General features: G+C 38.0%; 2 protein-coding genes across 3 annotated transcripts in view; one reads left to right on the plus strand and one right to left on the minus strand.

Moving 5' to 3' along the window:
* Positions 1–6532, plus strand: part of LOC116852372 — an 8685-nt gene extending 2153 nt beyond the window's left edge. Inside the window, exons 2-4 of the mRNA XM_032832652.1 lie at positions 5694–5807; positions 5926–5946; positions 6516–6532. Of these exons, the coding sequence (XP_032688543.1) occupies positions 5694–5807; positions 5926–5946; positions 6516–6532 (152 nt within the window). The remainder of the gene's footprint in view (positions 1–5693; positions 5808–5925; positions 5947–6515) is intronic.
* A 2465-nt stretch (positions 6533–8997) lies between these two features.
* LOC116852381 lies at positions 8998–12572 on the minus strand. 2 transcript variants are annotated; one of them, XM_032832665.1, is made up of 4 exons: positions 12361–12572; positions 12140–12223; positions 11213–11344; positions 8998–9542 (listed from the first exon to the last, which is right to left on the minus strand). In XM_032832665.1, the coding sequence occupies exons 1-4, from the start codon at positions 12391–12393 to the stop codon at positions 9504–9506; spliced, it is 288 nt and encodes a 95-aa protein (XP_032688556.1). In that variant the 5' UTR covers positions 12394–12572; the 3' UTR covers positions 8998–9503. The 2 variants fall into 2 exon arrangements, with proteins under 2 accessions (XP_032688556.1, XP_032688555.1); XM_032832664.1 differs by lacking the exon at positions 8998–9542 and having other exon boundaries at positions 9729–11344; positions 12361–12568.
* Between the last annotated feature and the right edge of the window lie 4979 nt (positions 12573–17551).

Below are 17551 nucleotides of genomic sequence, written 5' to 3' on the forward strand. Positions count from 1 at the left end.
AAAAAAAAAAAAAAAAAAAAAAAAGATGGTTGATTGTTGTATTAATAATTTTTAATTGATTCGTTATCACGTGTTGCAGAGTTTCTTGTTTATTTTCTAATAGATTTAATTGTTCGTTTATCGTTTTCTCATCGTTTGCGTCCATTATATCGAAAAGTGATTTTGCTACTGTACCTATTTCGTCTATTATTCCTCGTTTTGCGTACGTCGGAGTTTTGTATATCCTATGTATTAGTTCCGTCATGTTGTACAATCTAGATTTTTCTGTACTATTTCACGTAAGTTATCGCACATTTGTCATATGATACTTGTCTTCTTTTGTTGGTTACAAATTCTTTCTGTGCTGTCAAGGTACCCTTGTATTTGGTTACGTCGAATGTCTATTGTATGTATACCCATTTTGATGACTGTTTTCCATGTTGAAGCTATTTGGTGTAGTTGTCCTTGTATATCGCAATATACGCCAGGTGTATGCGTGAATTCGTTGATTTCGTATGGGGTCTCTGTTTGCAACCCATTTGTCCTGAGGCTGGCATTTCTTATCAGGTTGAATGCTCTGTAAGTATATTGGGGTCAAGTGTTTAGATAAATTTGATATCTTTTTTCTTTTCTTATTGCGTTCCACGTGGGATAAAACTGCCTCCTTCTTTTCTTTAATTCTAAGCTGTTTGTTAGTTTGTGTATGTGTTTGCAAGTGACTACTTTTTTAGTTGCGTTCAATTCTTCTCCAGACTAGGACGTAATTACTTAATTTTTCTGTCTCAACATGTCGCCTGCCAGGGTTTTCTGCCCCGTTTGTTCAGCGGTAGCGTTATTTAAGTTTATGTAAATTCTTTGTTTATGTATGGTTTTTGGTATGGTGTTTTTACGCTCTTATTTGTTTATTTATTGAGTGAGATTGTATGGCTTGTTCGGGCTTCTGCTTGCCTAGGGAAGATTTCCAGTCCTCTGACCTACCCGAGATTCTATACGGAGCGGAGGCGCGTCGTCCTCCGACGGGTCATGGAGGTGGGGATGCTGGAGGGATGGAATTGGGGCTCTTGCCCCAGATGGGAGCTTTCCAGGCCGTTCCTCGGGCCCGAATTTTATATGGCCGTAGCAGGGGTATGCCGCATTTTTAGGTGAGTTTTTTAATTTTCTAAATATAATTTTATTCGGTTCGCATGCATACGAAGTGTTCGTCGGCCGCGTTTTATTGTATAATTTTCGTTAGGGTGTTAGGGTTTTCGACTATTTCATAAGGTCCTATCCACATAGCGTCTAACTTCTTTGATCTTCCTAGTCGTACTGTCTCGTCATGTAACAGTACCTGATCTCCTATGTCTAGTATAGTCTTCTTAGTGTTTCGATTATAGTATTTTTTACTTCTTACTTTTTCTTCTTTGACGTGCTCCCGGGCTATTTGATTCATTGCTCGGAACCGTTGTTTTATCTCCTGTGCATAGTCCTCAATACTATACGTAGTTTTTGGCGCTACTAATATGGATGATGGTAGGGTTGCCTGATGTCCGTATACCAGTTCAAACGGAGTATAATTTGTTGTAGAGTGAGGAGTCGCACTGTACGTAAATATTGCGTATGGGATCCATTCGTCCCAGTCTGTTTGATCACTATTTATGAATGCCTTATTGGTTTATGAATTGCTGATTCAGTATTTCTGTTCGTGCTAGCAGGGTTTTATTGTTTTGTCCTGTAGTGAGTACATTTATCTCTGCGGTGTCGTATTTCGGAGTGTCCTTTAATATTATGTAAGATATAGTTATCTCGATAGGATTGTCGGTGGAATTAATTAATGTTGCCGAACACGTATGCTCGACAGGTTTCACCACGCAATTTCCAATAAAAATTCCCATAAAATTCCAATAAAAAGTAAAATCTCTTCGGCTGGGATTATTCCTATTTAGTTTACATTCACCGCGGCGCGTATTATTACTTCGCTGTGCGCAGGAAGGTTGTATGTTTGACATGGTATTAGCGGCAAACTTCGACCGAAGATAGTCATTGTTTTTTTACCGATAATCGAATTTAGCGCGGTGTTCGCGGAGGAAGTCTATTCCTAAGATTCCCTCATATTCGATTGGAAAGTCATCTCGTACCACGAACAGTTCAAATTTTCGACGCTGTTTTTCTAGACTGACTGTAGCGGTTATCTTTCCTATAGTGTAGGCTTTATGTCCGGTGATACCCGTTAATGTCAATTTTTCCGTAGTGGTATCATCGCGCAGGATGCATATTTTTAAGAGACTAATGGCTGATCCCGTGTCAACAAAAAATGGTATTCTTTTTTGTTTAACTTCCTTTATTGGCAAAAGTACTAGATCAAATCAGGCGCGGCCATGCAAATTTCGCCAGATTTGATTTACGCGGTAATCGCTCACGCGACCTTGTTCTCTCTTGTGACTAGCCTCTTGGTCGTTATTGCTTTTGGTGCTTCCGTTTTTTCGAGATGCTGATGGTTTATCGGTTTTTAGCGCGGTGATAGTCGCTGAGCGCAAGGGTTTACAGTAGTTGCTCGCGGTGTTCCGTGTCTCGGTAGGCTTCCCGTGTATGTACCAACAGTTATCGCGAGTGTGTCCGTTTTTCTTGCATCGTGTACACCATGTGTCTGTCGCATTCACGCGAGAGGGTACTGTTGGTTTAGGTAGGATGAACCGGTTGCCATATCGGCTGCTATGGCATTCGCGTCGCTGATGTCCCAATTTTCCGCATTTTTGGCATTGTATTATTATATTTTTCTCTCTCTGGAACGAAAAGATATGCAGATCTCGAATGCACGGCGTCCCGCCGCCACCTAGTACCCTCCTCCTTCTATGGTGGATCCCATGGCCAAAAAATTGTGTCGACCCCGGGGCTTATTTGTATTATTTGCACCGGATGAGGAGGGGCAAAGGTGGAAACGGGCATATGGAAGCAGGTCTTAAAGGATAGCAACCTTTGACTTTGAGAAACTGACAGCTGTACCATTTGGTACAGTAACATTGTTTCTCTTTGTAGTTGCCGTGAGCTTAGGATCGCGCCAGAGATGTCGCTTCCGAACGGCATTTCTGAGCGTTATCTAGGAAGGGGAGAGTGTCGTGAGCGTAGAGCGTCAGGTAGCTCAGTGGTTTAGAGCAGTCGCTCGGCAAGTGAAAGACCCGGGTTCGAGTTCCGGCCTAGCAGAACCGCGCTCTCGATATTTTTCTCTCTCTGGAACGAAAAGATAAGCAGATCTCGAACGCATGGCATCCCGCCGCCACCTAGTATGCCTTTCTCCTTCTATATAGGAACATCTCGTTTAGTGTTCGCGAAAGAACCTCGGTTATACCGGTTTATTTCATAGGTCCGCGCAAGAGCTTCATGAGTTCCTCTGATCTTTTCTTCTTCTACTGCTCCTGCTATTGCCTCAGTTAAAGTCGCTGGTGCGCGGGACCAGACTATTATTTGTAGCCTGTCATTTAGTCCTAGTTGATAGTTAACAAGAGCTAACGATTTCAAAAAGAAATGGATGCCAAGTTTTTACGGGGAAGAATAGAGATCCCCTTCTGTACCGGCTTCAAATAGATCCGTGGTTAATGTTCCTATACGGTTTCCGAAGGTTCGCGCATTTACTCCAGGCTTCTGGTGCAAATTATTAAAATCTCGAAGTAGTCGATTTACCGATTCCTTCTTCATAAAGCATGCTTCTAATACGTCCTTTAAGACAGTAAAAGTAGAAATGTTTCGATTTCTAACTTCAGTTAGGGCAATGCCCTTTAACTTAGTGCAGATTATTGCTCGAATTAATGTGGATTCGTCAGTAGGATGAATCAGTTCAAAAGCATATTCGCACGCCGTTAAAAATTCTATTAGTTTGTCATCTTGCGTGCCATTGAATATGAGAATCTGACCTCGCGCTTCTCTGATGCGCCGAGATCGCTCCTCGTTAATCGGGGGGGGAGCGGTGCACTTGGACACGGTGCATTTGGACACAGCCAATCACAGCACCGTGTGATTAGAGACATTTGTAGGGTCTCTTGGAACAGCGACTTGTGATTGGACTGTGTCCAATTGCCCCGTGTCCAACTGATATACACCCAATCGGGGGTAACCCGTCTGTGAAATAGTCATTGTGACCTCGTCCTCGTCTGTCTGAAGGGAATCGTTCCGCTTCTACGTTAGCGTTCCTCATCTTTAATGCTAATCTTTAATAACTAATCATCTATGTGAGAATTAGTTAATCTCGCCGCATTCGTATATATAGTATCTCGTAATTCCTCTATGCGCACATAGCTATTCGTTAATAGTTTTATATGGGTCAACGTCGTGTCAAATCTTACTAGGTCCCGGTTGAGTTTCATCCACATCGCTCAACGAACCCGCGCGCAGTGGTGGCCCGGGGTGTATATCAATTGGACACAGTCCAATCACAAGTCGCTGTTCCAAGGGACCCTACAAATGTCTCTAATCACACGGTGCTGTGATTGGCTGTGTCCAAATGCACCGTGTCCAAGTGCACCGCTCCCGTGGCCCGAGGGGGCGAGAAATTTTCTGCTCTATTTCTCCGTCGCGTGTAGGTTTTCGTCGCGTTACCCGGTGGCTATTTCGTCAAGTGGATCGAATACGCTACTATCGTAAGACGTTAAGAAAAAATCTCCTTTTTGCGAGACGTCGCTAATAGTACTGTGTGAGGGTAAGAATGCGTGACGTCTTGGGGTGTATATCAGTTGGACACGGGGCAATTGGACACAGTCCAATCACAAGTCGCTGTTCCAAGGGACCCTACAAATGTCTCTAATCACACGGTGCTGTGATTGGCTGTGTCCAAATGCACCGTGTCCAAGTGCACCGCTCCCGACGTCTTGTACGTCGGATACCGTCTGTAACTTGCACGTCCGGTAGTATACTACGGTCTATTTCGCCGAAAAAGAATTCACGTTCGGCGGTTACGTGCGCTAGAGATTCGCGTTCGGTTTCGCCCGAGTATTCTAACACACGTCACACAAGCTCTAATGTTTCACGCGCGTCATCTATAGCGCTAGCAACTGTTTCGTTAAAGTTCGACAGGCGCTCGATTGTTAATCTAGCTAGTGCACTATGTAGCCACGATTGGTTCAATATAAGTCGGTCAGGAGTACCGCTTTCGCTCGATATTCACGTTTTTACGTGTACCCTCGCATAACCTTAATCGCTTGGATTACAATGATTTCTGGACTTACAATAACGTCACGGCTCTTTTGTAGCTCATCATGTTTTGGTTGAGTCGGCAAATCGTTGCTCGTCACTGGGTCAATGGCGTTAGGCAGGTCGCGGTCGCCGCTGGTGCATTCGCCGTAGGTTCCGGTGTCGCTGACAACGTGTATTGTAGGCCGTAGCTCCGACGGTCGTCTTGATTACGCTGCAGCGACGTCTTTCACCGATTACCGCTGTCCTCTGCCGTCTCAGTTTCGCCTTGTGGTCCCAGTGTGTTGTCTCGGAGGGCTCTCAGTAACTTTTTGAGTTCTCTCTTCTTTTTCTTTTTTTTTTTTCAAGTAGACTTATCGTCTAATGTATTTACAGAGTAGTTGCTTCCTCTCGGTCGTGTAATTTCTCGCCCATCCTTGAGATAGCCGGTAGCGATTATCAGTGGATGTATCTCCGACGTCCACTAGCTGACTCCGACGATTTCTCGTTCGAATTTTTCTTTCTTTGTTATTTACACCATCTTTTTCTTACCCGTAATGCACTTTTGTTCACAGGTAGTACCCAGAGCTCGGCGGACACCGATCCCACCGCTGCCATCAAATTTGTCGCGTCCTTTGTTGCTGGGCGCAAGCGAGAAAGTTTGAGATCGATGTTGCGGGCGCGGCAGGGTGTGTGGCAGTGGAAAGGATACACAATAAAAGAATATAGCCACGTTTTATATAAAAAAAAAAGGCTTTATTATACCCCGTACTGTTGAGTTTTATTATAACTCCCGGATTCTTACAGTATGCGCGAGATGCGCGACAGGTACGTACGTTGCGGGCAAGAGACCGAGGTCTTATAGCGTTTTTCATTGGCAGAATTGGTGCGCACTGAGTGCGCACTAAGGCTTGTTCACAGTATGTTATTATATTCAAAGATTATCTTAAATAAATTCTCAAATATTTTTATCCAGTAGTATAATATGTATATCATCCATATGAATCATTTTATTACCTAAAATATTTTTAAATATGTATTTAAGACACGATCTTAAATATAAAAATGTATTGTAAACAAGCCTTAGTGTGCACTCAGTGCGCACCAGTTCTGCCAATGAAAAACGCTATTAATTTTATCGCGGGCGATCTTCTCCGCTCTTTCATAATATTGTTCAGTCTTGTCGGAAGGCGTGCCTTACGTAACCTGGTAACAAGGAAGTTACCATATTTGGTGATAGTCCGAGGAGTTTCGGCTCAAAGTCCGAAATGCGGAATGTGCAAAGTGGTGCTTAGCGCAGCACATCCGCTTCCTCGTTATAGCGCGGTCGAAACGGTTTCTCTTGAAACGTTTCGACAATGCTAGTAATATTCGCGATTATGACATGTTCTTTTCAGCTGTATTGCTGAACTAGTGAAATAAGTTGAGAAAAGTTGTGAAATAAGAGTGAGAAAAAATATACTTGTCTCATTTTAACTTAGTGCACTAGTACTGCAACCTAGTTCAGCAGTGCAGCTAAAAATAACAGATCAATAATTTATCCTTATAGTATTCACAGTATATTTTAAGAATATATTATACCTAGCAAACATCAAATAATAGTTATATAATTTTTACTTGGTGTTCGTTGGATAATTTACTAATAGATATTGAAACAACGCAACAATATTCGATATGAGATGAACATTGATGTAATGTAATGAACCAGTGATAATTACTTTTAGATTTTTAACAGAATGGGGAGCGTCCCAGATGCGCACATTGACAAACGGACACAACCAACCACAACGCCGTATGCCTAGAGATATTCTAGAGATATTCTTACTCTATAAATAACGACATATGATTGGATGTGTCCGTTTGTCAATGTGCGTATCTGGGACTCACTCACAGAATGTTATCATGATTAATCCAAACTAAAAGAAATAAAAAATCTAAAAAAATCCAAATTAAATAAATCAAATTACTAAATTTTTAAAGAAACTTTTATAAAATTCTATTTAAAACAATAGTCTTGTTTCATCAAATAACATGATTTCCTTGAGCAAAATAAAAGTTTTTATTTTTATCATTTCAAAAAATAATATTTCGTTTAAGAATATAATATATTAATGAAATAAAAAAACCACAAAATTAAACAATTACAAATATTAAATCTAAAGAAAGTATTTTCTCCGAAAAAACAATATAAGAAGTCTAAGAAATATGTAATAAGATAAATTCTAGTATTAATGACTGCCACTAGCAAGTACTATTCTAAGTACTATTCTATAAGCACTATTGATGTGAAATATTACTGAATTTGAAATATAAGTAACAAAAATAACTAGTAAATGAGTAAAAAATATTGTATTATATTCGTCATATTTCTGAAATAGTGCTGCAATATTGATAAAGTAATATTGCAAATTAATATTACTGCAATGTCTCTGCAACATTGCACTGCAATATGCAATTTTGCAACGTTGTAGCAATGTTGCTGCAAGCTTCTGTGCTGTATGGGAAATTATGGGTGTATATCAGTTGGACACGGAGCAATTGGACACAGTCCAATCACAAGTCACTGTTCCAAGGGACCCTACAAATGTCTCTAATCACACGGTGCTGTGATTGGCTGTGTCCAAATGCACCGTGTCCAAGTGCACCGCTCCCGAAATTATTAATTAAAACGTACTTAATATTGACACAAATTATTACCTTTTTCAATGATAAGTCTACTGGTATCTTTTATTATTTTTTTATATAACTTTTAAATTAAACAAAAAACTTTTTATATAAATTTAAAATTAAAAAAAGCATACAATAACCTTAAAAAACAAAATATGGAGGTATACTATTTTGTGGATGTTTACTTCAATTTTAACTTTCTAAATATTACATACATTCCGCTTCATACATACTTGTACGCAGAGTCTTGCTTTCACATGAAGCGTACTTTTCGAGACGCATAATTACGAAAACCAATCGCAAATTCGTTTAGCATTTCCGTTAGAGTGTACAATAGAAACTCTAATCAATCATTGGTTATATTTGTTACGCACTTCTCACAATTCAATAAAATATGCTTCATGTGAAAGCCGACTAATGACATGGCGTACATACGCAGGTTACGCTTACGCAAGTTAGGCTGATATTTCAAGCTTTTTGGATACGTTCATTGGTTGACGAACAGAGAACCTAGAATTACTCTATTCGCCAACCAATAAACGTATCTGAAAAGCTTGTCGTACGATACGTGAAATAGCACCATTACGCTGCATGTGACGGCAGCCTTAAGCTTATGAACGAAAGTTTAAGGCTGAGTTCCCACTTAGCGGCGTAAAGTTACGCAATAAAATGGGATGACTTGATCGGCTTAACTCGGGCGACGCGACGCGTGACACACTAAGTGGGAACACAGCCTAAGGCTGAGTTTCCACTGAGCGCGTCACGCGTCTGCCTGCGTCACGAGTTAACCAATCAAATCGTTCCATTGGAACAAGTGCGTCGCGCGCGCGTCATCCCAATTAGAGTATTTGATTGGTTAACTCGTGACGCAGGCAGACGACGCGATCAGTGGAAACTCAGCTTAATGGCTCCTGCACACAGGACGCGGTAATGCTTGCCGCGCGGCGGAAGTCCGCACAACAGCCAATCAATGTTGTTTTTCCGTAAGAGCTAGAAAATTATTACGGAAAGCAGCATATTGATTGGCTGTCGCGCGAATTTCCACCGCGTAGCAAGCATTACCGCGTTCTGTATACATTAGATATAAAAAAAATATGTATATTTTTTCTCATTTATTAGTATTTACTTATCGACTTATTATTAAGAAAAACAAAGCAAAGATGGTTCCTAATTCGGAGATTCAATTTATGTTTAAAAATCAGTCCACTTAGCTTTTGGTTCAAACTGTACTAGACAAAGACAGAGCGCTGTTCGAGACTTACAAGTATACTCTCTCTCATCTCACATATTCAAGAGGTAGCGCACATTCCAGGTAGTATAGGATGCTTTCCAGTTGCGTACACTGTGTTACACAAAACCAGTTTATTGATTGCATATTATCTTATAAGATATTTTAGATAATATATGACCAATAAACTGGTTTTGTGTATGTGTGTGTCAAAATGTGTTAAGCGATTGGAAAGCACCCAACATTTCAGTGTCTCACACACACAGGACCGCCGCCATTTTCTCGCATTTCCGCGACCGGAAACCTGACGCACGTTCGAAGCCCTTGTTAGCAATCTAGATTAGACATCTATGATGCATACTCAATCCGTGTAATGGCGTTGGGGCAAAATTTTTAATGAAGTCTGGAGCCATTTATTGAAACTGAAACTACTGGACGCATATGTCTGTCCTTCCATCTTGGCTTCACTCCTCTGCACAGACCGCACAGTCTAGTATATATGTTTATGGGTCATCGTCTGCGTTCTAAGCTACATCGGAAAAAGTGTTTAAATCGTTTTGAAAACATATATGTATGTATGAATTTATTTCAGCATATAAGGTAAACGTCCCATTGATCGAACATACATGTCCCAATGATTAACATATTAGTTTTGTATTTTCTTTATTAAAATGTTTTTCAATATACAAAACAATATAATGAAAAGAAATATTTAGTTACTTTGTGATTTTGTTTCATTTATTGATAAGCATCTTAACAAATACAAATATTAATAATTCAATTATCGGTACACGTTCAATCACTAGGACATTTACCTTAAGAGTATATACTTGTTTCATTCTTGACGTTTTGATGTTGCACGGTAAGGAAAATGTCGAAATGTAAACTGAAAACCGCTGCAAACTGTATACGATCGTTTTCACAGTGACAGGTATGTATATTTACTTTGTTAACACAACGATAATGCAACATGATCAGAATCGAGATTATACTTTCATTAAAGTATAGGAAGCGTAGTCAATTATACAATCACGATTGATGTGTCACGTATACGCCTTGATAAACGGTGTCCAATATGTATTAATTAACCGTTGCATTACGTATCAATTAAATATATAAACATTATCATGATGCAACATAATGAAGAAAGAAAAAATTGACATGTTTTTTTTAAATCTACATCATTTGAGATTTTTTATACTCGAACCAATAAAATACTAAAACTATTGTTCCCGAGACAGTAAAAACATTATAAAAGCATAAATGACTAACTTAAAGCTAGGTATAAATACACACAATGATCTCATGCTAAGCTTGCACTTGTTCTGATCCCAGTGTCTCGCAAAGCGCTTTGATCGATACACAAAAAAATAAAATCTTCAATAAACCATTGTCCTCAAAATGGTGTAAGAAGAATGTATGCAGATAACACTTTAATGATAACGGAAATATACACAAATGTGTATATGCGCGCGCGTATGTGTGTGTGTGTGTGTGTGTGTATTAATAACTGTAGTCATTCAATTAATGCGCTATTATTATCTTAAACTCATTTAAAAATTAGACATAATATTATATATTGTCCGCAATCTACCAATATATTCGAAATGATAATCAGTGAACAATAGAAGCTACATAGGACACTCTTTAAATCCAACAGTCCCAATGCTATTCTTTCCACATACCAGCGCATAAATTGGCCCCCTTGCCATTTATGATATAAATCAAATAAGTTAATTGTCAACAATGGCTGTTGATGTCGCTTCATTTCCAAAGAGATCAGTTTTTAAAATCGTCGAGAATTATATACACAGAAACAATGTGTTTAAGCAAATATTATATCACAAATGTCAATTGTGCTACTAGAAGTTCTTAAAGGAAATGTTACAGTATGCCATCTCTGTCTCTACCTTTTTTCTTTCCCTCTCTCTATTTCTCTTTTTTTCTATGTGATGGACCGTTTGTTGCAGTTAACTAGATTGCATCATGCATGATGTATTACGAAAGTTGCAAATATAATTCTGACTACGCTCGAAATTTCATTGATATTTGGCGAAAATTATATTTGAATTTTCCAAATAATATTCTATGGAAATAATGGACAATTTTCCAGAAAATGCGCGATAAACTATTTTATTTCAACTGTGGTGATTTATGTCCCACGATCTTATTACGCAATAAATTAAAATGTCCATGCACCTGCGTAAGCTGAGCTTTAAGTGAATCAGAAAGCTGTTTCTGTAACTGCTGAACCTCCAAAATTTCTTGACGGAGATTCTGATAATCTTTCGTAACTTGATGAACAGAGTGTAATAGGCGAAGCACAGATATCTGTTGGAAGCACAAAATGAAAAGCGGTTTGATGATTGAAAATATGAAAACGTCACAGACAATAAAGTGCACACAAAAGAAAAAATCCTTGAACATGAAGTCGCTTGTGATATATTTAATGCTAAAAGGAATGGATCCTGGTTTTAAGCAGGAATTGTTCCATAAATGCTATATAACGTTGCTTGTTTGGTACTGTCACAGAAGACTATACAGATACAATAAATCTGTCCTTTTTAGTTGCACATTTTAATACATTCTAATATTTTTAAAAATTCACTTTTTTCCATAAATAGGACATATTAAGAATTATTATAAAATAAATATTAAAGTTATAACTGCATATATATTTTCATATTTCGATGAATTTTGCAAAATATAAAATAATTCTAACTTAATTTGAACTATACTAAGTATGCAGAGTATCCTAAATTTGACAACCAATCTTTTATCTCTAAATTTTAATTCAATTTCTTGAAAAACATCTATGATATATTTTACAAATAACCAGTATTTGATATTACTAGCTGATATTTTTTAAACTAGCTACTTAAATTAAAGTCTATTTAACATCTTTTGTATAAAACTTAGTACAATAATATAAGTTCTCTTTTAATCCTTTACAATTCAGATATTATTGGAGCTTAATTTTCATAGAAAATTTTATAATTAATAACTATAAATTTACTTTAAAAAATCGAACATTAATAATTAATTCCAAATGAAGTACAGGTAAAAAGAACAGCCTGAATATAATGCGACCATTATATTACTGCAAAAAATCAAAAACATTCCTACCTCATTTTCCGGGTCATCGAAAGCTTTCTCAAAAGCATCTATTTGCCAGGCGATCATGTCCAGCTTCCCGTCGGCTTTTTGAACCTAAACCACAATAAGCAAACTTTATACACGAATGACAGTTTGATGTTTGCGTTAAGCAGCAATGTTTATAGCATCGACTTCAGTAGCAAGTTATCTTTTATGAAAACGTAGCGTAAAACGTATCAAATAATACTTACGCTTTGTTCAAGATTTCCGATCGCGGACTCCATGGCTTATGTTTCAAAATAATCAGCGTTTTTTTTATGAAATCCAATAAAGTAATATTTGTGAGAAGTGAGGAAAGTAGCTATCGTTTGATTGCACCGGCAGAGAGAGACGTCTGAGAGCGGCCACTGGCGAAAGTTGACGTTTATTTGAAGAAAAGGAGGCGCCCTCTGACAAATGGGCGTTAATTACGTCATTATGCTCGGTAAAGGTGCATGGTTCGCATCCGTGATACAGTAGCCTGGTTTACATCGGGCACTTGATACGCGTATCACCCAGTGAGAAAAGACAAATTGGGAAGACGACTATTAGACATCTATGTCATCTATGGTTAAAATTTGTATTTAGTTAAACCGCTTTTTAACTAACCTAAAATTTTGGTTCTGTTGACTATCAAATAGTTTTTTTCAACATATTTGTTACTTATCATAATATGAAACAAGTTTGTATTTGTTTAAGAATAAATATAATAGTTAAATATAACAAGTCAGAAAGACAGCTATTAAACGTCCATGTAAAGTTGAAATTAATTTCTATCTAATAACATATGCTAACTAATCTAAAATTTTGGTTCTGACAACTATAAAATAATTTTTTTTTAACATATTTGTTACTTATCATAATATCAAACAAATTTGTATTTGTTTAAGAACAAATACAATAATTAAATATAACAAGGACAGAAGGACAGCTATTAGACGTCTATGCCATCTATAGTTGAAATTAGTTTCTATCTAATAGCATGTTCGACTGGCTCTGGGTTAACCCATTCTGGGTTATTCAGCCTACGTTTATTGATCGAACAAGTACTTATAAGCTTTATAATTGGCTAGTAGAGACTTATGACGTCATTAATCGCTTTCGGAGCGATTAATCCAGGGCCAGTCGAACACGCTATAAGCGGTCAAAGCGTGCTCATAGCGCCGAAAGCATGCTCACCGAACGCAATCATGGTCTAGTAGAAAATAAAGGGTGTTTACGACAATTAGGGTGCCTCCCCATGCGGCGTAACTTGCGTAAGCGTAACTTGCGCCAACCAATCATATCATCTCATTTAAGTACTAGTTTCTGCCTAGTTATTTTGTGCTCTTTACGCTATTTTTGTTACGGCAAATCCAATTTTTGACTGTATTAGTAAGCGTATCTTGTAGTGTCGTTTGAACTAAAAGGTGTGATGAAGTGGATATTGTCACATATAAAAAGTTTTGCAAAACAATAATAAACAAATGGATAATCAAATCAGGGTAAGTTAAGAAATAGCTTTATATCGAGTTTATTATATTGTAACGTCCGGATCTATTTTAGAACATTAATAATATATTATTATAGACCGGGAGGCCGACTTGTCTGATTTCAGACATCACTAGACATTTTATTCCTATGTTACTAGATGTAAGTACGTGCGCATATGTATATTCGCGAGCGTTAAAACATTATAATTAAAATGCCGAATGCTGCGTGCTGCTGGAGAGTCTTGAAATCGATGGATCAACCTAAAGAAACCGTTATCGCTCAGTGCGATAAGCTAACATAAACAGGAGCCAAACATAAGCCGAATCCCAAACACCATTCAGGACACCGACGCGGTGACATCATGCAAAGGAATGAATCTCTTCCCTCGCCATAACTCTATGGATCAATCGGAGAACGACTCTCAGCGACAAAGCGACATATAAAAACGCGCGCATTTGTAGAGAAGCCAATTATTCTCTTCTCATAATTAGTCTCTGGTAGCTTTCGTGTACCAATTCAGAATATTATAATTAGACGTAAAATCCGACAGTGTTGCAATTACTTTTGCCTACCCTTCATATTTCAAACGTTGCGAAATCAAAATTCTGAATCGCGGGCCACATTAACCCTCGTAGTGTCGGAACATCCGAGGCCGAGCCAGGAGAACAAGCACCGTTGATTTTTCGCCAGATTCATCAATCGTTTCGCCAGACTCCGGAGACCCAGGGTAAACTCGGTGAAAAGCAGAGTGACCCAAAAGCGGAGTCATCACTCTGTTGACCGTCCACGTAAGTCACTGATTTCACTACTTTCAAATTTCCCTATATAGTTATCTATCGTGGGCGTAACAATATAATGTTATAATAGCGTTCTATCATATCTGATTCACTACTCAGGGTATGTCGATACAAAATTTTTTAAGGATACATTTGTATATCAATAGAGTGTTCGTGTTGCTTGCATTTTTGTATGTAAAAGCTTTCCCATACAGCACAGAAGCTTGCAGTTACGTTGCAGGAACATTACATCACTTCAAATTTCAACGTAATGTATTGCAGAAACATAACATAGACCTGGAATTGTAACATTTCATCGGAAATGTTAAAACAACATTGCAGAAACATTATAAATAATTAAAAACTATAATGCTATGATTCATGCATAATACATGTATGATATATGCGTTTTGTAAAGATACAATTAATGTAATAATGTAATTCGGTTGATATATGAAAGTATATATTATATTTTAGAGCAAAAGAACGATGCTTTGCAAGAAGTCTTAATAGAAGCATTGAAAGAACCAACAGCGCAGTTTACTGATCCGCTAGATGGATTTTTAGCACGGTTGGGAAAAGGCATGCGCAGGCTGTCATACCACGACAGAGCTCGTCTGGAAATACAATTTTTAACGTTGCTCGCCGAAAAGGAAGATCTTTGTGCTTACAATAATCAAAATATTGAACAATCAACACTATATTAGCTTTTTATTTTTATTTTACAAAAATATTTAATAATTTTTTATTTTTATTTATTACGAAAAGTTAATGTAGGATAGTTAATATATATATACATTTATCTTCTTAAACTTTTCATAAATCTAATAAATATTAGGTGTACAACTTTACTTTCGCCGTTTTCCTATAGATGGCTTTAGCGATAAGTGGTGGTCGAAATAGATCATAGACGTCATACAATAAATTTGGGCATCTGTCAAAATAACCCCATAGAAACATTAGTCGATTTGTGTCTGCATCATAAAGTTATTCTCGATTGAAAATGTCAGTTTACGAGCCAAATTCTCGTCATTTGCGGGAGGTTTTAATTTTCTGCTTCAATATGAAGAAATCTGCGGCAGAAGCTCATCGAATGCTTTCAAATACTTATGGTGAGGCCGCTATTAGTGAAAGAACGTGTCGTGAATTTCAACGCTTCAAGAACGGTGATTTTGACGTCGAAGACCGGCATAGCGGTGGAAGAGAGAAGGTTCTCGAAGATGCAGAATTGGAGGCATTACTTGGTCAAGACTCGTGTCAAAATCAAGAAGAATTGGCACGATCACTGGGAGTGACTCAACAAGCCATTTCAAAACGTCTCAAAGCCATGGGAATAATTCAGAAGCAAGGAAATTGGCTGCCGTACAAATTGAAGCCGAGAGATGTTGAACGGCGTTTATTTGCTTGTGAACAGCTGCTTCAAAGGCAAAGACGGAAAGGATTTCTGCATCGCATTATGACTGGGGACGAAAATGGATTCATTACGATAATCCCAAGCGCAGAAAATCATGGGGAATTCCTGGCCATGCTTCGACGACCAAACCGAATATTCACGGCTCTAAGGTCATGCTCTGTATTTGGTGGGACCAGCTCGGCGTAGTGTATTATGAGCTGTTAAAACCGACTGAAATAATCACAGGCGATCGGTATCGAACGCAATTGATGCGTTTGAGCCGAGCATTGAAAGACAAACGGCCACAATATAACGAGAGACACGATAAAATGATTTTGCAGCATAACAATGCTCGACCCCATGTTGCGAAAGTGGTCAAGACATACTTGGAAACGTTGAAATGGGAAGTCCTACCCCACCCCGTATTCTCCAGACATTGCTCCCTCTGACTATCACTTGTTTCGATCAATGGCACACGGCCTGGCTGACCAGCACTTCCGGTCTTATGAAGAAGTAAAAAATTGGGTCGATTCGTGGTTCGCCTCAAAAGATGACCAGTTATTTCGACGCAGGATTTGTACCCTGCCCGAAAGATGGGAGAAAGTAGTGGCCAGCGATGGACAATACTTTGAATCATAAATTATAGAAATATTATACTAAGAAATACTGAAAAATTATTAGTGATTAAATATTACCAGTAATTCAGTAAATTTTTGGCCAGTAATTTCTGGTGAATACTGATAATAAAATCACTGTTAAATATTAATAGTAATCAAATACTGAGAATTATTATGCAAAGGTGAAAAATGAGAAAATCATAATGTTTAAAAAATATACTTATATTCCTAATTTTCTCATGTCTCATAAAACTACTAGATATCGAAAGTTGTCACAACACATTCCAAACTTTCATGAAGCCTTCTGCGATAATTTCGATCCCAAGCAGCATACCCACTGGTCACCATCCATGTCCTGACCGCATTAAACTGTTGCTTAACCTGACGATCGAGCGCGCACGCGGTGACTCTGATGACTCCAACGATATTTATACAATTCATGCTTATATAATGTATCCTTATAGTGTTCACAGTATATTGGCTGCGTTCCACAAAGCGCATCATGCGCATAATGCGCAGCGTTGGAGCAAAAGAGATACGAGAGTGAGATAAAAAGACAGGGAAAGTACTCGGGTGATGTTCTCGAACGCATGAGAGCGCATGGACTACACTACCTCGGGAGCTGAGGCAGCCTATGCGCTCTCATGCGTTCGAGAACATCACCTAAGTGCTTTCCCTCTCTTTTTATCTCACTCTCATATCTCTTTTGCTCCAACGCAGCGCATTATGCGCATAATGCGCATGATGCGCATGATGCGCTTTGCGGAACGCAGCCATTATAACATACCTAGCAAACACCAAATAATACCCTTATAGAAATATCATACTAAGAATCATTGATAATTACTTATTATCCAGTATTTTTAATACTGAAAATAAGTAATTATCAATGATTCTTAGTATGATATTTCTATAGGGGTAGTTACATAATTTTTACATGTTGTTTATTGGGTAATTTGTTGATAGATATTGAAACAATGCAACATTCAATATGCGATGAATATTGATGTAATGTAGTGAACCAGTGATAATTACTTTTACATTTTTAACAAAACGTTATAATGATTATCCTTATAAAAATGTCATACTAAGAATCATTGAAAATTACTTATTTTCAGTATTAAAAATACTGGATAATAAGTAA

The sequence above is a fragment of the Odontomachus brunneus genome, unplaced genomic scaffold, assembly GCF_010583005.1.
Source record: "Odontomachus brunneus isolate Ranch 3 - 2012 unplaced genomic scaffold, Obru_v1 Obru_scaffold_220, whole genome shotgun sequence".
Lineage (NCBI taxonomy): Eukaryota > Metazoa > Arthropoda > Insecta > Hymenoptera > Formicidae > Odontomachus > Odontomachus brunneus.